The 20,426-nt window shown below is 40.3% G+C and overlaps 1 protein-coding gene across 3 annotated transcripts in view; it reads left to right on the plus strand.

Moving 5' to 3' along the window:
- LOC138753888 (integrin alpha-5-like) overlaps positions 1-20,426 on the plus strand; it is a 140,545-nt gene that overhangs the window by 22,461 nt on the left and 97,658 nt on the right. For all 3 annotated transcript variants that reach the window (XM_069917431.1, XM_069917430.1, XM_069917432.1), the window contains exon 2: positions 11,870-12,000. In XM_069917431.1, the coding sequence (XP_069773532.1) occupies positions 11,870-12,000 (131 nt within the window). The remainder of the gene's footprint in view (positions 1-11,869; positions 12,001-20,426) is intronic.

Below are 20,426 nucleotides of genomic sequence, written 5' to 3' on the forward strand. Positions count from 1 at the left end.
GTTATATCATCCCTTTTTACTAATTCCTTTTCCGTACTTACTATCTCCTTTTCCAACTGCTCTATTTCCCGATTGTAATGCTTTTTCATCTTAGTCACATAACTTATTATCTGCCCTCTAATGAAGGCTTTCATTGCGTCCCATAATATAAATTTGTCATTCACTGATCCTGTGTTTATTTCAAAATATGTTTTAATTTGGCGTTCAATAAACTCCCTAAATTCTTGTCTTTTAAGTAGCATGGAGTTTATTTACCCTCTATCTATATGTTCTTGGTGGGATGTCCTCCAGTTCTATTGCTAATAATAGGGGTGAATGATCTGATAGTAGTCTAGCTTTATACTCAGTTTTCCTAACTCTCACTTGAAAATGGGCTGACATCAAAAATATAAGTTTTGTGCCTACTCGAATAATATGAAAATTCCTTCTCTCTTGGGTGTTGCCTCCTACATATATCCATAAGTTTCATTTCCTGCATTGATTTAACCATAAATTTGGCCGCTTTATTCTTTTTACTTGTCTTTTTTTCCAGTTTTATCCAACATTGGGTCCAAATTAAGGTTAAAATCCCCTCCTATCAATATATTTCCTTGTGTGCCTGCAATCTTCAAAAAAATATCCTGCATTAACTATTGATCCTCCTTGTTAGGCGCATATATATTGAGCAAATTCCAAAATTCTGAGTATATCTGACATTTTATCATTGCACACCTCCCTGCCGGATCTATTATTTCATCCTCTATTTTGATTGGTACATTTTTGTTAACTAGTATGGCTACACCTCTAGCTTTTGAATTATAGGATGCTGTCGTTACGTGTCCTACCCAGTCTCTCTTTAGTTATGCTCCGCTTCAGTTAGATGCGCTTCCTGCACAAATACTATATCTATTTTTTCCTTCTTCACTAAATTTAGTAGCCTTTTCCTTTTAATTTGGTTATGTATTCTATTAATGTTTATAGTCATATAGTTCAATATGGCCATCTTATATCTTGCATACACCTCTTTTCTACCTCTTCACCACCTTCATCCCCCTTTTCCCCATTTTCATCTCTTAGTTTTCTCTTATTACACTTAATGTACGACAACGCATTTAAGACAGAAAGTACCCCCACAGTTTCCACATCCACTAATACTTTATCTCCAAAAGTTTCCCCCTCTCTGAGTTGCCCCATATCCCTTGCCGGGCAACCACAACTCCCCTTTTCATTTGGATTGTGATCATGTTTGCAGTGTCAACTGATTTTGCAGTGACAGTTATGCCCCCTCTACCCAGCCCTCTCCAGAAAACACTTTTTTTTAAACACATATAATAAAGCTCTCTCTCTTCTTTTTTTCTGCCTTACTCCCTTCCTTCCCTTCTCTTTTCTCTCTTTAATTCTTTACATATACATTGTTTTTACATCTTTATATATACTTTATCGCTGTTCTTCATTCTTGTTAAATTTCTTCATCTCTTCTCCTGTCTTGCAAACGTTCTGCAAATTCTTGCGCTTTCTCTGGATCTGAGAACAGTCTATTTTGCTCCCAGGATATAAATATTTTATGCATGGCTGGATGTCTTAACATGAATTTGTAACCTTTTTTTCCATAAAATCGATTTCGCTGTATTAAACTCCTTCCTCCTCTTTAAGAGTTCAAAACTTATGCCTGGGTAAAAAAAATATCTTTTGACCCTTGTATTCCAATGGTTTATTATCTTCTCTAACTTTATTCCTTGCCCGTTCCAGTATATTTTCTCTTGTCGTGTATCTCAAAAGTTTTATTAAGATGGATCTTGGTTTTTGATGTTTCGGAGCTAATGCTCTGTGTGCCCTTTCTATTTCCATTTCTTCCTGCATTTCTGTCGTTCCCAGGACCTTCAGGATCCATCCTTTTATAAATTCCTTTTATAAATTTGTTCTTCAAAAAAAACTTTTATCTATATTCTGTTCATCAGTTTTACCTTTTATTTCTCTTTGTCCATCAGTTTTACCTTCTATTTCTCTGTGAAGATCTTGGTATTCTTCCTCTTTTTCTGTGTCTGTACCTGTGTTTGTGTCTTCTTCTTCTCTTCTTTGTGTCTGTGTCTCTTCTGTTTTCCCTGATGAGCTGCTTGTATTCCTTTGTTGGGCCTCTTCTTGCTGGGACTCCCCTCCTGGTCTGCTCATCTGTTGTGCTTCCTGTCGTTGGCCTTCTTGTCGGTCATTCCTCCGTCTATCTTCCTCATCTGTTTTATCGCTCCCTCTTCTGCTGTCTTCTTAGTCCTCCAGCTGAGAGCCCTGGTGACGGGCGTCCCTCAGCTGTTCGTGCTGTGGCAGCCCACTCCTCTGCTGAGCTCCGCTCCTGCCGGTGTCCTCTTTCTCCTTTGATTGCGCACTGGGAACTTTTGTTCGGCTGCGAGAGCCATTTTTGTAATCCATCGGCTGGTGAGTTGTGACTCTGCAGGGCATACACTGACCTTGAAGGTTGGGCCCCTCACCACCACAGTGCCCTGTTCCTTCTTGCAGGTAAGGCCTTCTTCTTTCTTGTCTGGTGACTTTTCTACTTCATTTTTTCCAGTAGTTTTTAACTTTCTCCTTCTTGGGAGCCATCTTCTTTCTCTTCTCTGTATCTTTATCTTCTATTTCTTATATTTTATTTTTGTTATGCTTTGCTTTTTCCTAATGTTTTTCCTATTTTTCTGGAGAGGGCTGGTTTTCCCGACCGGCCACTCCTCCATCACATACCTTGCCTTCTTTAAGGTGGGAGTAAAAGATTTGTTTTGGCAACGTTCGTGGTTGATCTGCTTGTTGTTTTTGCTTCATTTAGCATGCTGATGTTAGTTCTTCTATCTTCCCAGCTGATATTTAAGATGTTTTGAAGACAGCATTGATGGAACTTTTCAAGTGCCTTCAGATGCCATCAGTATGTTGTCCAGGTTTCCGAAGAATACAGAAGCGTTGGGATCACCATTGCTTTGTACACTAATATTTTGGTGTCAATTCAAATGTCACGATCATAAAAGACTCTTATTTGGAGATGTCCAAAAGTTGTTCCAGTACATTTAAGACAATGTTGGATCTCATCATGAAGATCGGCATTGGAAGAGAGGTGACTTCCAAGATACAGAAAGTGGTCCACACTTTCCAAGATTGTTTTGCTAAGTTGAAATGACGGTTCTATCCAATTTGTCTCAGTTGGTGATGGTTGGTAGATGACTTGAGTCTTCCTGAAATTGATGGTAAGTCCAGGTTTCGTGTATGCATGGCCAAAAGCAGTCAGAATATGTTGTAGGTGGTATTCTGAGAGAGATGCAACACTGTGATTATTTGCGTATTGGAACTCGATGAGGGAACTCATGGGTGTCTAGATTTTGGACTTGAGATGGGGAAGTTTGAAAAGTCTGCCATCAGTTCGGTAGATAATTTTGATTCCTGGGGGTAGTTCTTCCTTGATAATGTGGATTATTGGTGCAATAAAAATGGTGAACAAAGTTGGGAAAATCACATATCCCTATTTCACTCCATATTTGGTGAAAAGACTCACTGCTTCTGTTGTTGACCATGACTGTGGCAAACATACCATCATGGAGGAGTCTCAGGATTCCAATATACTTTTTTAGGACATCCATAGGGTGGATAGGACATCCCATAGGAATTCCCTTGATACTGAGTCAAAGGCTTCGGTGAGGTTGATGAATGCCATATACAAAGGTTAAAGATGTTCACGACATTTTTCTTGCAGTTGTTGATTGATCCATGTGATGGTCTAAAACCAGTTTATGTCTCTGGAAGGATCTTTCCTGCTGTTGCTAACAGGGAAATTCTATGATAGTTTTCACATTCAGATCAATCGCCTTTCCTTTTGTAAATGGTAGCAATTGCTGAGTGTCTAAAGTTTGCTGGTTCATCTTCATTTATGCAGGTCTTGATGAGAAGTTGATGCAGTTGGTAATGAAGTGGGTTACCTCCACTTTTGTACACCTCAGGTGGTATTCCATTGAGACCAACAGCCTTATTGTTTTTCAAGATTTTAATGGCTCTCTTGACTTATTCAAGTGTTGGTGTTTTGCTTGGGGGGGGGGGGGTCATCAATGGGATGCTTGGAATGTTGTTAATTGGTTTGATTTAGATCTTCAAAGTGCTCCCTCCATTGAAAGTATATGTCAGTCAGCATTGCTCTTCAGGATGGTTGAAACATCTTTGCTTTTGAGAGGGGCTTGACTGAGTAGATGGGCCAAAAATAACTTTATTTGCATTAAAAAAGCCTTGAGTATCATTGGCATCTGTTAGTTGTTGGATTTCCTGAGCTTTCTTCCTCCACCATTGATTTTTCAGGTTTTAGGTGCTCTTCTGGACGGTAGCCTTGCGTTCCCGATAGTGTTTCTTTTTGGTAGCCGATTGTTGGTCATATTGTAAGATGATGGAAGCTTTTATTTTTTCATGGATAAGTTGTTGGGGTAGTTTGTTGCTATTATTGAACTAATCCTCATATTTTTTTTCTCCTGAACTCATCTGTTTCTTTGCAGGAGGTGATGACAGGATTCTTCAATTGATTCCAGTGTTTTTCTACAGATGATGAGATTCGTTCAGGCAGTTGTTCATGAAGATAATGTTGGAACTTCAGTACATGGTTGATGTCTTGAAGGATGTCAACATTGAATTTCTTAATAGAGTTCTGATTTTGATGTTTTGTTTTGGGCCGAATCTTCATTCTCATGGTGGATGAGATGTGGTTGGTCCAGCACTCGTCAGCACATCTTGTTGGTCCCGAGATCGTACAATGATATAGTCAGTGAGGTGCCAATGTTTGAAGCTTGGATGCTGCCAAGATACTTTCTGTCTATTTTTCTGGTGAAATAGGGTGTTTGTAATCACCAGGTTGTTCTCAGCACATTGGCATTGACCTTGCCAACTTCTTCTTTGTTTTATAACCAAGTCCAGAACCTATGATCTTTCCAGAATATGGCATTGAAGTCTTCCAAGAGAATGATCTTGTCATTGTTGGGAACAGAGGAAAGATCGTCGTTAAGTTGCGCATAGATGTTCATCTTGACTTCAACTTTAGTGTCCAGAGTTGGAGCATAGTTGTTGATGATGGTGCCATGTTGGTTCTTGATGAATTGGATTTACAGAGTCATGAGACGTTCGTTAATTCCCAGTGGTTGTTCTGTCAGCTTCTGAAGTAGGCTATTTCGGATGGCAAACCCTACTCCATGGATCACTGGTTGTTCAGGATCAAGATAGTTGCAGAAATAGATATCGTTACGAGCCGAGAGGACCCTAAAACACAGCAACAATAGATATTCATCAAGACAAATGGTTTCTTAAACAAAAGTTGCTTCAATTATCTTTAAACATGGTAATAGAAATCAATCTTTAAGTTATCACTTTTAACTTAATTAACCTAACTTAACCCCCTTCTAATTCTAAGCACATGTGTATGTAATGTGTGTGTTAGTTCAGAAAAGGTCTTTGGTTCACAGTGTAATTCACTGCTTACTCCTCTACGTTCGCTGGTTGCAGGCAATTCTTACACTGTGCACAGTACTTAACACATAAAGTTCACCAGGCTTTGGTGCTTGAAACGTAAATGGTTACCTCTCAGGAAGGTTCTTGTTGGTTTTCAGAGAGAGATTTGTTGTTCCAGGACATCCATAATTGATGTACTTCCATCAACCACTCCAGTGTCTTGCTGACGAAACGTGTCCCTTCAGGATTCTTTCAGGTAACCAAGAGTTCATTTTTGTTTCTCATATTCCAAGTGAAACAATAGACAATAGGTGCTGGTGTAGGCCAATTGGCTCTTCGAGCCAGCACTGCCATTTATTGGATCATGTCTGATCTTTCCCTTTCAATAACCAATCCCAGCCTTATCCCCATAACCCTTAACTCCCCTGCCCATAAGAGCCTCAGCTAACTCACTCTTAAATATTTCCAACGAATCTGCCCCCACTACCCTCTATAGCAATGCAATCCACAGACCCACAACTCTCTGGGTAAAAAAAATTCACCTCATTTCTCTGTTAAATGGCCTTCCCTGTATTCTTAAACTATGCCCTCTAGTCCTAGTCTCACCCATCATTGGGAACATGTGCTCTCATTTCACCCTGTCAAGCCCTTTGATAATCCTAAATACCTCAATCATGTCTCCCCTCATCCTTCTAAACTCCATCGCATATAATCCAAGTCTTTCTAACTTATCCGCGTATGACAATCCTGCCATCCTGGGATCTAACCTTGTAAACCTGCGCTGCACTCCCTCTATAGCAAGTATGTCCTTTCTCAAATATGGGGACCAGAACTGGACGCAATACTCCAGGTGTGGTCTCACCAGGGCTTTGTAGAACCGCAGGAGGTCTTCTCTACTCCTATACTCCAATCCCCTCTTTACTGTTTGCCTTCTTCACCACTTGCTGAACCTACACATTAGTTTTCAATGACTGGTGAACAAGTATGCCCAGATCCCTTCGCATTACCCACTCCCTAGCGTAACACCATTTAAATAATATTCTGCTCTCTTGTTTCTTCCTCCAAAATGGACAACCTCGCATTTACTCACATTAAACTTCATCTGCCACCTTTCCGCCCACTCCCCTAAACTGTCCAAGTCCCCTTGCAATTTCCTGACATCCTCCTCGCTCTTTACACTACCACCCAGTTTAGTGTCATCTGTGAATTTGCATATGTAGTTATTTATCCCCTCATCCAAATCATTTACATAAATGATAAACAACTGAGGGCCCAACACCGACCCCTGTGGGACCCCACTCATCACATCCTGCCATCCAGAAAATGACATGTTTATCCCAACCCTTTGCATCCTATTTCTCAACCAATTATCTATCCATGACAGCACCCTACCCCTGATAACGTGGTCCTTGATTTTGCAAACTAGCCTCCTGTGTGGGAGTTTATCGAAGGCTTTCTGAAAGTCCAAGTGCACCGCATCCACTGGCTTCCCGAGTCCACCCTCCTTGTTATGTCCTCGAAAAATTCCAGGAGATTAGTCAAGCAAGATTTTCCTTTAAGGAACCCATGCTGACTAGCACCGATACTATTATTCCTTCCTAAGTGTTCTGCTATTTCTCCTTTAATGATGGATTCCAATATCTTCCCCACCACCAACGTCAGACTGACTGGTGAATAATTTCCCATATTCTCTCTCCCTCCCTTCTTAAAAAGTGGTACAACATCAGCCACTTTCCAGTCTGCAGGCACTTCCCCCGAATCTAAAGAACTTTGGAAAATGTCAAGTAGTGCTTCCACAATTTCCAGAACAACCTCTCTAAGCACCCTGGGATGCAGCCCCTCAGGCCCAGGGGACTTATCAGACCTCAGTTCTAACAATTTGCTCACAACCACCTGCTTCTGGATCTGAATATCCATAAAAATCTCTGTTTCCTTCAATAAATTCACCAAGTCTCTAGATACTGCCTAACCCCTACCCCTATTTTGATCATAACCAATATCCTCCTTGGTGAAAACAGATGCAAAGTAATTGTTCAATTCCTCAACTATCTCCATGTCCCCATTGATAATTTCACCTTTCTCTGATTAAAGGGCCCAATTTTGGCCCTAACCAATTTCTTCCTTTTAACATATCTGAAGAAGCTTTTGCTATCCCATTTTATATTACTTGCCAATTTTGCCCTTGTACTTCATTTTCCCCTCCTGAATGACTTTCTTAGTTTCTCTCTGTTGGTTTTTAAAGGCCTCCCAATCCTCTAACCTCCCTCTCTGCTTTGCCATCTTATACATTTCTTTTAGACCTGAATCTGGTTTTGATCTCCTTTGTCAGCTATGGCTGCCATTTGCTCTTCGTAGAGCCTTTCCTCTTTTTTGGGATGAATATATTCTGAATCCTGTGAAAAATGTCTAGAAATACCTGACATTTTTGCCCAGTTGTCCTCCCAGCTAGAACGTCCTTCCATTTTATTTTAGCTAGCTCCTCCCTCATAGCTGTATAGTCACCTTTATTTAGCTGTAGCACTAATGTTTCTGACTTCCTTCTCTTCTCCCATTCCATTTGCAGATTAAAAGTAATCATATTATGGTCACTATTACCTAATGGCATCCCTACCTCAAAGTTCCTTATTAACTCCACGCCGGTGCACAGTATCAAGTCCAGAATTGACTTTCCGCTGGTAGCTTCCGTCACAAGCTGCTTCAAGAATATATCTCGGAGACATTCAATAAACTCATTCTCTACCTTTTCCATACCTACTTGATTTTCCCAGTCCACTTGCAAGTTGAAGTCACCCATAACTACTGTATCACTACCACTCTGACATTCCATTTTTAATTCTTTATACTGATTCTCACATCAGAGCCACTGTTTGGAGGTCTGTATATAACCCCCATTATGGTTCTTTTGGCTTTGCTATTTCTCAACTCTATCCAAACAGACTCTACTCCACCTGATTCAATGTCTTTCCTTTCCATCGCCTGAATTTCATTCTTCACCAACAGAGCCACTCCACCTCCTCTACCTAACTTTCTATCTTATCGATAGGACATATATCCTGGAATATTAATTTTCATTAAACATTAGACAGCTAATCCTCTCCTCTTGCATGAATAACAAGGGCTTTGACTATGCTGTTTTTCAAATGGGCTTTCCATAAGCTTGCCAGCTTATCTTGTTCCAGTCCCAGCTACTTCTGTTGGCTATTACACTGTACAAGTGATCTCTCTCTCTCTCTCCCTCTCAGAGAAAGCCTGTTTGACTCTGTCTGCTTGCAAAACCATATAACCCTCTTAGAACAACGTTCTCTTCCAGACAATCTGCGGCTCCAGCAATATCTTTCATCTGTTGCCTTTTGTAAACAATAATCCATTAGTGAAGTCTCTTGAGCACGCTTCAAAGCTCTTGCGAAAGGTCTGAGGCCCTGATATGTCTAGCATGGGGCAGAGCTCCAGTATTTCAAATAAGATCTGTTTTAAAGTGTTTGTATGTAACGTACTCTTACAAACCTTTCCCAATTTATCTCCCAAAAATATTTCTATATACCCTTTCTCTTCCCTTAGTTGCCATTTTCCAGCTCTGCAAGTCTCACTCAGAGCAACAATGTCAAAGTTGAATTTTTGATATTCCTGGGCAACAAAGGCAGTTCCCCTCTCTGATTGATCTGAATTTGGGTTTTCATCAGAGTTCGTATATTCCAGGTTCCAAATTTCATAGTTTCATTTATTGATCTTTTCGACTGCATGATGGTGATCCCTTTGGATGCAGCTTTCCGGACAGGAAGGGGTGACCCTACAAGGAGCATAGCTCCAGACGGCATCGTTCTCGGGATCTTAGGACCACGCAAGCTTCTCTACCACGACAAGGAGACAATCCACGGAGAAGCACTGTTTAACACTGATGTATCATACTGGTGGGATCTGGTCTGTGGCTGTGTATAACACCAGGGTATAGTACATGTCTGTCACTGTGTTACATTGGCGTACAAATTGGTGAGAAATGTCACTGTGTAACACTGTGTAAAGTGTTCCCCAATGGTACACTTGGGGAAAGGTCAATCACAGTATTACATGTGTACAGTACTGGTGAAGTCAGGTCTGTCTCTCTCCAACCCTGGGGTACAGTTTTAGTGGGTTTTGATGTGTCATTTTATAAAACTGGGATGCAGTACTGATGGGGATGGGTCTGTCACTGTGTTGGATTAAAATACAGTAATGGCAAGTATGGCTTTGTCTCTGTATAACATGAGCTTACAGTACTGGTGGGGACTAGTCTGTCACTGCATAACACCAGGATCCAGCACTGGTGGGGATGGGTCTGTCACTTTATAATACCGGGGTATAGCACTGGCGGGGATCGGTCTGTCACTGTGTAACACTGTGGTACAATACTGTTGGAGAACAGGTCTGTCAATGTATAACACTGGAGTACAGTACTAGTGAGGACGGGTCTCACTGTATAACATTTGGATACAGTACTGGAAGGGATGGGCCTGTCACTGTGTTATACCAGTGCACAGTACTGGTGGGGGTGAGCTGCATAACTCTAGGGTAAGGTACTGGTGGGCATGTGTCTGTCACTGTATAGCACTGGGGCACAGTACTGGTGGGGACGGGTCTGTCAATGTATAACACTACGAGATAGTACTGGTGGGCGTGGGGCTGTCACTGTATTACACTGGGGTACTGTACTGGTGGGGACAGGTTTATCACTGTTTTACACTGGGTTACTCTACCGGTGGGGTCACATCTGCTACTGTGCGGAACAGTACTGATGGGGACTAAAGCTGGGGTACATTACTGGGTGGGAATGGGTCAGTCACTGCACAAAATTTCGAACCACTCAGGGTGTGAAGGTGATCTCTCCTTGTCCCTAAGCCTTTGACAATATGTGTATGAATGTCTTTCCCTGATGTCTCCCTTCTTTGAAATCCCCACACATCCCTGCTGAAATAGGCTCTACAGCCCTTTGAGTCTGCCCTGTACTTTAATCATGAGTGATCTGCTCCACTGTCTGGCCACCACTGATGGCCTTGCTAATTAAGAATCTACCAATCTCTCCTTTAAATACCCCAAATTACTTGGGTTCCCATAACCACCTGTGGCAAAAGATTCACTACCCTTTGGCTGAAGAAATTCTTCTGCATCTCTGTGTTTGTCCTTTTCTCACTTTGGGCAAGAGAGGTGGGAACGCAATCCCTTGTTCATCAAACAAAACATGGAACACAGAACATTGCCCAGTAAAGGCTCTTCGGCCCATGGTATTGTGCCGATCTTTATGAACCTACTCAACAAACTAAACCTTCACCTCTAAAACCCTCTATTTTTCTTGCATTCATGAGCCTGTCTGAAAATCTTCTAAATGCTCCTCAAGTTTCAGCCTCCACCCCTACCCCGGCAATGTATTCCAGGCACCCACAATTCTGTGTTTAAAAAAAAAAGTTATCTCTGACGTCTCCCCCAAACTTTCGTCTCTTAACTTTATAAAGATGTCCTCTGGTGTTTGCAGATTCTGCACTGGGAAAAAGGATGTCCACTTTATCTATACCTCTCATAATTTTGTAGACATCTCTTACTCACCTCTCATCCTTCTTCGCTCCAAACACAAAAACCCAAGCTCTGCTAACCTTGCCTCATGTCTAATTTACTAATGCAGGCAATATCCTGGTAAACTCCTCTGCACCCTCTCCATAGCTTCCATCCCCTTCCGATAATGAAGTGATCAGAATTGAACTCATTATTCCAAGTAAATTTCCTGGGAGCAGATCACCATTCTTGGCTTGAAGTACCCCCACCACCCTCTTTACCACCTCTTCTCAGTGCTACCCTCAGACTGGAGGCCCCATGGCCAATGATGTACCTCAGGGTTTGGTGCTGGGGCTGTTGCTGTGTGTCATCATCATCAATAATTGAGAACTAAATGTCCATGGTATGATGAGCAAGCTTGCAGGGCATACAAATGTGTTTGAAGGGTGAAGATAGTAGCCACAGATCACTGCAGGATATTGATGGATTGGGTTGGTGCGCACAGGAAAGATTGATTGAATTTAATATAGATAAATGTGAAATGTTGTGTTTTGGAAGGTCCAAAGTGGGTATGACATACACAGTCAATGGTGGGGATTTGGGTATTGTAGTGCAGAGGGATCTGGGAGTTGTCGAGAAGTGTGGGTGGGATAGATCCATGGATTTAGAGATCATGGTGCAAGTGGGACCACTGTGGGTGCGACAGTTTTATGGATAGGGTGGATTTGGAAGGAGATGGGACAGGTGGGACCATTGTGGGTGGGACAGATTTGTGGATACGGTGGATTTAAGTAGATGTGGCAGGAGGGAGCAGTGTGAGTGGGATATTTGGACAGGTCAGTGGATGGGCTCTCTCACCCTGGCATGATGGAAAGAGAAGGGTCTCATGATGGTTCTCTCTCTCTCTCTCCACCCCCAGGCCGTCGGTACTGGTGGGAGCACCACGCGCCAACACGAGCCAACCTAACATCACCGAGAGTGGGGCGGTCTACTCGTGCCCCTGGGGGGGCAATGACACTGCGTGCTGGCAGCTGCCCATCGACCTTACAGGTATGGATGCCCCACAATCTCCTCTCCCTGTCCTGCTCTCGCATGCTCCTGAGTTGACACCCCCACTCCCATGGAAATTGCTCAGCCATCGATCGAGTCCTACAGCACAATCTGTGGGAGTTGGGGGTCAGGAATTACCATTCCTGGGCAAACATTTGGGAGATTCCACCTTGCTTGGATCTGGGGAGTATGGTGGAACAGAGGGGTCTGGGAGCTATAGTGAAGAGGGATCTGCGAGTTGGAGAGCAGAGGGATCTTCGAATTGGAGAGCAGAGGGATCTTGGAATTGGAGAGCAGGGGCATCTTGGAGTTGTAGAGGAGAGGGATCAGGGAGCTGTGGAGCAGATGGATCTGAGAGTTGTAGGGCAGAGGGATCTGGGAGTTGTTGGGCAGAGGGATCTGGGAGTTGTTGGGCAGAGGGATCTGGGAGTTGTAGGGCAGAGGGATCTGGGAGTTGTTGGGCAGAGGGATCTGGGAGTTGTTGGGCAGAGGGATCTGGGAGTTGTAGGGCAGAGGGATCTGGGAGTTGTAGGGCAGAGGGATCTGAGAGTTGTAGGGCAGAGGGATCTTGGAGTTATAGAGCAGGGGTCTGGAAGTTGTAGAGTAGGGGAATCTGGGAGTTGTTGGGCAGAGGGATCTGGGAGTTGTAGGGCAGAGGGATCTGGGAGTTGTAGGGCAGAGGGATCTGGGAGTTGTAGGGCAGAGGGATCTGGGAGTTGTAGGGCAGAGGGATCTGGGAGTTGTGGAGCAGAGGGATCTTGGAGTTGTGGAGCAGAGGGATCTTGGAGTTGTGGAGCAGAGGGATCTTGGAGTTGTGGAGCAGAGGGATCTTGGAGTTGTGGAGCAGAGGGATCTTGGAGTTGTGGAGCAGAGGGATCTTGGAGTTGTGGAGCAGACGGAGTTGTGGAGCAGAGAAATCTGAGATTTGTAGAGCAGGGGGATCTATTTGTGGAGCAGGGAGATCTGGGAGTTGTAGAGAAGGGGGATCTATTGGTAGAGCTGGGAGATCTGGCATTTGTAGAGCAGAGGGATCTGCGAGTTGTAGAGCAGAGGGATCTGGGAGTAGAGAAATTCTGAGACTCTGAGATAACTCTCTGATAGGGAAGAAACTCAGCTTGACGAAGCAGGCTGATCTGTGTTTTGGAACTCTTTGCAAGCTCTAATTATTTGCAGCCGCCAAGTTATTCTGGCGTCTGGGGAAAAGGAAATAAATCATTGAAATGTGGAGGATATATTAAAACCAAATGGGGGATTCTCTTGGATCTGGGCCTTGTTTGCTGAAATTGGCTCTCAGTCACAAGCACCCACCATAGCGGTTGTCGTCAGACAGTGTGAAAACATAGAACATTCCTGCACAGTCCAGGCTCTGCAGCCCACGATATTGTGCCAACAAACCTACTCTACAATCTAAACCTTCCTGACCTTGCACTCATAACCCTCTATTTTTCCTGTATCCATGTGCCTGTCTAAGAGTTTTTAAAATGCCCCTAGTCCAGCTTCCTCCACCACCTCAAGCAAGGTATTCCACGTGCCCTCAACTCTGTGTGTATGAAAAAAAAAACACTGACCTCTGACATTTCCCTTAAATTTTCCCTCCCTACTTTGTACAGATGTCCTCTGCTGTTTGCTAATCTCACCCTGGATAAAAGCTGTTGACTGTCGACCTTTTCTATGTCTCTCATAATATTGTCGATCTCTATTAAGTCAACTCTCATCCTTTGCTCCTGTGGTAGTACACCACTTGCCTACTGCAGGGGGCAACCTTTATTCCTGCAGAAGAACATTGGGACAAGATAACACCTGGCCGGCTGTCAATCAGCCGACCTGAATAGACCAAGCCCCACCCAATCGGGTATCAATCACCCTCCAGGATATTAACCTGAGTTGGCCCTTCGAAAACACTCTCAGAGTTGACAGCAGCTCTCCTCACAGCTGGCTCTGTGGAAGTAAGTTTATGTTGAATAAAGCCTGTTGTACAGTCTTTAGGTGTTGCGTGTTTGCTTCTGACTGACAGCGCATCACAACTCCTTTTTTTTTCAAACTTTATATAGAAGATAACAAAAACACAACATACAGTATAGAAATAATCAAAGAAAATTTTACATTAACACCCATCCCACCCTCTCACCCCTTCAGGGGAGCAAAAAAAAATTATATAGGTTATATATATTGTAAATGTTAATAACATTTCAAAGTATATCTAAGTGCTTATATTTGAAATATGGAGACCACTTACTAACAAAGAAAGAGTAATTATCATGTAAATTATAAGTAATTTTTTCCATAACAATAAATACTTTTAATTCATTATGCCAACATGCTATATTAATCTCAGTATCATCTTTCCAAGTACTAGCAACGCATTTATGCGCTACTGATAACACTAAACATACAAAAGCAATTTGAATTTATCCAATCCCATTCCCCTTAATGAATACACATTTCCCAACAAGAAAATCGTTGGATCTAACAGTAATACAAAATTATATAATTACTCCAAAACTACTTTAATTCCTTGCCAAAATGATTGAACTTTAACATAACTCCATACCGCATGTAGAAAAGTTCCAATACATGAGCCACATCTAAAACAAGAATCCGAATTACTAAACCCATAATTTTGTAACTTTTCCGCGGTCAAATATAATTGATGTAAAAAATTATAATTAACCATTCCATATCGTACATTAGTCAATTTAAATACATTGTCCTGACACATATTTGCCCAATATCTTTCGGAAAAATAAATACTAAATCATTCTCCCATTTATGTTTAGATTTCTCCCAATCTGGTTTATATCTTATACTATCTTGTAACAAATTATAAATAACTGAAATATAACCCTTTTTTGGTATAGAGGAAATCAAAGATTCAAATCTCGACAAAGTAAGTAAAATTATCTCTCTACCATAATTATCTTTTATCAAAGCTCTAAGTTGATAATACGCAAACAAAGAATTTACAGGTATATCAAATAATTCTCTCAATTGATTAAAAGAAAGAAATTGCCCCTCTACAAAACAATCTTGTATTGTCTTTATACCTTTAAAATCCCAAATCTTTAAATGATTATTAAACATTGAAAAAGGAATAAACTGATTGTTATACAATGGAGTTAAAATCGATAATATATCTTTTGACCCTAATACCCTATTTTTTTTTAACCAAATCTTTAACAAATGCTTCAATATTGGCATATCATATTGCAGTAACAAAATCAAATTCCAACAAAATATAAATTCATGTATTTCAACTCAAGAAATACACGCCATCTCTACTTTAGCCCAGCTGGGAGGCTGATCTAAATCCATCAATCTAGTAATAAACTTCAACTGGACCGTTTCATAATAATTTTGAAAATGTGGTAACTGTAGTCCGCCCAATGTATACTTCCATGTATGCAGTGCCATTCGGGCTAATTTACCTTTCCATAAAAACTCTCGCATTGCTTTATTCAAACCTTGAAAAAAGCCCTTCGAAAGTAAACAAGGTAGTGACTGAAATAAATATTGAATTCGAGGAAAAATATTCATTTTAATACAATTAACCTGACCAATCAGTAAATGGAAGATCTTTCCACTTAATAAAATCTGCTTTAATCTGTCTTAATATAGGTACATAATTTAATTGATATAATGATTGATAGTTCATATCCATAAACACACCTAAATATTTAAATTTACTTGTCCACCTTAATTTTGTAATTGTTTTAAATTCAGAATAATCTCCCACTCCAACTGGTAAAATTTCACTTTTATTTCAATTAACTTTATATCCCGATAATTCTCCAAATTTCAACAAACTCTCTTACTATTGTTCCGTAAATATACCAACACATCATCCGCAAATAAATTAATTTTATATTCTTCATTCTTAACCCTCATCCCTCTAATTTCTTCATTTTGTCTAATAGCCTGAGCTAACAGTTCAATAACCAATGCAAATAAGGCTGGTGACAATGGGCAGCCTTATCGAGTTGAACGAGTCAATTTAAATGGTGAAGAAATCTGTCCATTTGTTACCACCCTAGCAGTCAGGTTCGTATATAAAGCCTTAACCCAACCAATAAAAAAAGCGGAGAATTTAAATATCTCTAACACTTTAAGTAAAAAATCCCACTCAACACTATGAAAAGCTTTTTCTGCATCTAATGCAGAATCTAATGGTTAGGTTGCTTTCGATATGCGTTGACCAAAGTAATTAATTGAAATATATTGTCTGATGCATTTCTATTCTTAATAAAACCTGTTTGATCAATGTGTACCAATTTAGGTAAATATTTTAGCAAGTCTATTAGCTAATACTTTCGCTATAATTTTATACATCTACATTTAATAAAGAGATAGGTCTATATGAAGATACTTTTAATGGAACTCCATCTTTTTTTGGAATGACAGTTATTAAAGCACTTGAACATGATTCTGGTAACTTCTGATCTTCAGTAACTTGATTCAACTCCAAATTCATTAGGAAAATCATCATAAAAGAGCTTATAAAATTCCACAGGGAATCCATCATCCCCTGGGGACTTTCCATTATGCATTTCCTGAATAACTTCCTTAATTTCAAAATCCGTAAATTGAGATTCCAGTTCCTGAACATCATTTCCATTTAATACCGGTAACTTTAATTTAGATAAGTAAGAATCAATAGAACCATTATCCTGTTTCCCCTCAGAAGTATATAATTTCAAATAAAAGGAATAAAACTGGTCATTAATTTCCTGAGGTTTGTAAGTAACTTTTGAATTCTTCTTAACAGCATTAATAGTCCGAGACATCTGTTCAGCTTTCAATTGCCAAGCAAGTACCTTATGAGCCCTTTCCCCCAATTCATAATAACATTGTTTAGATCAATTAATTAAGCGTTCAAACTGATGTTTGTAAAGTATTATAACATAATTTCAACCTGGCTAATGTAACTTTTTTTTATCTTCTGTTACACCTTTCTGAAAATCTTTCTCTAACTCAGCAATCTTATTTTCTAACTCTAAACTTTCTGCCATATATGGTTTCTTAACTTTCGTAGAATAATTAATGATCTGCCCTCTCAAATAAGCTTTTAAAGCATCCCATATTACAAAATAACTATCCACAGAATTAACATTTTCAGTCAGAAATAAAGAAATCTGCTCTTTAACAAAAGTAACAAACTCTGCTTTTTTCAATAACATTGCATAGAACCTCCATCTAAACGATGGATATACTACCTCCGAACTTTCACTGAAAAAAAGTAATAATGAATGATCAGATATAACTCTACTTTTATATTCAGCCTGTAATACCCTACCTTGTAAATGTGCTGATACCAAAAATAAATCAATTATAGAAAACAAATAATGTCTTGAAGAATAAAAAGAGGAATCTTTCTCTGTAGGATTAACTTTTCTCCAAATATCCACCAAATTTAAATCTTTCATTAATTTGTGTTGCCATCTTTGATTTCGTTATACTTTTTGGATTTCTGTCCAATAAAGGGTCGAGAACACAGTTAAAATCACCACCAACTAAAACATTTTCATTAGTTTGAGTTAACAATAAAAAAGCTTCTGAAATAAACCACTCATCATTTATGTTAGGAGCATAAAATTCAGTAAAGTCCCAGATTCAGCAAAAATTTTACAGTTCACTTTTAATACTCTGCCGGCATACCCCTCTGAAGATTCCAAGACAAATGGTAAATTTTTATGAATCAAAATCGCTACTCCTCTTGCCTTAGAATTAAAAGAAGAAAAAGCATGACCAACCCAATCTCTTTTCAATTTCAAATGTTCTTTTTCAATCAAATGTGTTTCTTGTAAAAAAGCAATATTAATTTTCATTTTTTTTATATAAGCCAATATTTTCTTTCTCTTAATTAGATTATTTAACCCCTGAACTTTAAAAGTTGCAAAATTCAATTTAGACATATTTTTAACTATTTACACATTATATATTATATTTACACATTATAAAATAATGCTCCCCTCTATAATTCTTCCAAGAAAAAAACCCTCAAAATTTAAAAAAAACCAGAAAAATACAAAAAAACCACCCAAAGTTAGTAATACCTTAAAAATCTGGGTGTGGTGAATCCACTAGCGGCAGATGACTATCAAAGCTTTCAGTGTCATCCACCCCTCCCCCCCAGCCAGATACATATTTATTATTTAATCAAACACAATAGAATATAGTCCATATATTCAGCCCAATGATTCCAAGCCCAACGATTGCTGCGGATCTTCAACATCAAGAAGACTTTGTGTCAACTCTTCTTTCTTTCCATTCTTTCTATACTTTCTATTCTTTCCATTCCCATGTCCATTTCCATTTCCATTTACTCTCCTCTTAGGAGATAACGGAGGGGAACACCCATTTCTTCGCAATTCCGGCAAAGAATTAGCAAAAACCAAAGCATCATGATCATTCTCAAAAAATTGAGATTGAAAATTTCCAGAGAAAACCTTCAAAATTGCAGGATAACGAAAAGCAAACTTGTAGCCTTTTCGCCGCAAAACATCTTTGGGCATATTAAATTCTCGTCGTCTTCTAATAACCTCTTGACTCAAATCAGCATAAAAAAACACTGTTATTTTGAACCATTAATGGAGATCGATTCTGCCGTGCATTCTGCACTGCCATACATAAAATAATTTCTCTATCTTGATACTTTAAACAACGAATCAATACTCGGTGTTTGTCCTGGAAGTGGTTTTCTTCTCAGAGCTCTGTGAGCCCTATCTAATTCCAAACCTTCAGGGGAAAGCTTTTTACCAGCACCTCTGGGATCCAGTGTTTAAAAAAATTTTATACAGTCAGCTCCTTCAATGTCCTCTGGGAGACCAACTATTTTCACATTATTCCTTCGACTTTGATTTTCCAACAAATCAATCTTCTTCATTAAATCGCTTTTCTGAATCCCCCAATCTACAAAAGAACCTTCCACTTTTTCCATTTTTTCTAAATTATGTTCTACCTGAGTTTGACACTCAGAGAAGGCTGTTTCAATTTTCTTAAAATTATCTTGCACAGTATCAACTGATTTTATACATCTATTAATATCATTTTTTAACTACAGTCATTTCCTGTTTCACAGTTGACATTTCATCACACAAGATATTCATTTTTATTTTCATCTCCATAAATCCTTCATTCACTTGAGTTGATAATTGTTTTGACAAATTGTGCATTTGACAAGCAATCCCTTCCAAAACAGTAAACACTGAATCCAGTCCAGATTCCACTTCCACTTTTTGAGATCCACCTTCTTTAACTGCAAGCTCCTCCTCCTGGACGAATTCCAATAAGGTAAGTTCCTCTTCTTCCTCAGTCATCGTAGGTCCCTTAGCTAAATGGTTGCGGGTCTGGGCACCCAACACTGGCACCCTTACCACTTCGGGACACCAGCGTTTGGGCTCCCCCACAGCCCACACTTTCTCCAGCAGTTCTCGGACCCGCGATGCCCCACGCAGGCCAGGCAAAGCTGTCAGATGCGCAGGAGCGTCCTCCGACGCTACACTGCGCGCAACTGGGCCGCCCAGCAAGGTCGTGGTTTCGCAGGTCCCCTTATCAGCTGTGCCACCCGCGCGCACGGCTTCACATGAATGCGGGTTGGCAATGGCCGAGCTCACCAATGCGCTGGCACCATCTTGCGGAGGCAGGATTGGCGCTGGAGTCAGACTCAAAAGGGCTGGAGTCCTCTGAGGCTTGGAGACTCCCACCGATGACTCCGTTGATTCAGCTATGCAGGTAGGCCTCAATTCTTCCGCACTTTTATATGGTAGTTTTTTCTGAAACTGAGGTTTAAATTTTTTCACATTGGATGCCATCGTAAAGCACTGTTATTTAAATAACTGTAAATCTTATTTTTAACCACTTTTATACTTTTTAAAAACCGTGCATTTAATGATCCAGCTGGGGAAAGGTGGAATACAGGTCTTTCTTCTACTCCATCTTGCCACGGCCCCCCCCCCCCCCCCCCCCCCCACAACACCACAACTCCAAAGAGAAAACTCCCTGGTCTGCTAATCTTACCTTATGAGACTTGCTCTCCAATCCAGGCAACATCCTGGTAAATCTCTTCTGCACCTTCTCCAAAGCTTCCACACCATTCCTGTAAAGAGGAGACAAGAACTGAACACAATATTCTAAGTGTAGTTTCACAAAAGTTTTATTGAGCTGCAACTTTACCTCATGACTCTTGAACTCAATCTGCTGACTAATGAAGCGCAGCATCCCATGGGGCTTCTTAACTATCCTATCATCGTACTCAGCCATCTTGAGATAGCTATGGTTTTGGACCTCAGGCTCCCTCATTTCTTCCACACAATTTCACAGAATCCTACCATTAACCTTGTATGTTTCCTTCATTTGACCTTTGAAAATGCATAATTGAAATGCACTTATCCAGATTGAAGTATACCCAACACTGCATTCTTTCTATATCC

The sequence above is a fragment of the Narcine bancroftii genome, chromosome 2 (genome assembly GCF_036971445.1).
Source record: "Narcine bancroftii isolate sNarBan1 chromosome 2, sNarBan1.hap1, whole genome shotgun sequence".
Classification (NCBI taxonomy): domain Eukaryota; kingdom Metazoa; phylum Chordata; class Chondrichthyes; order Torpediniformes; family Narcinidae; genus Narcine; species Narcine bancroftii.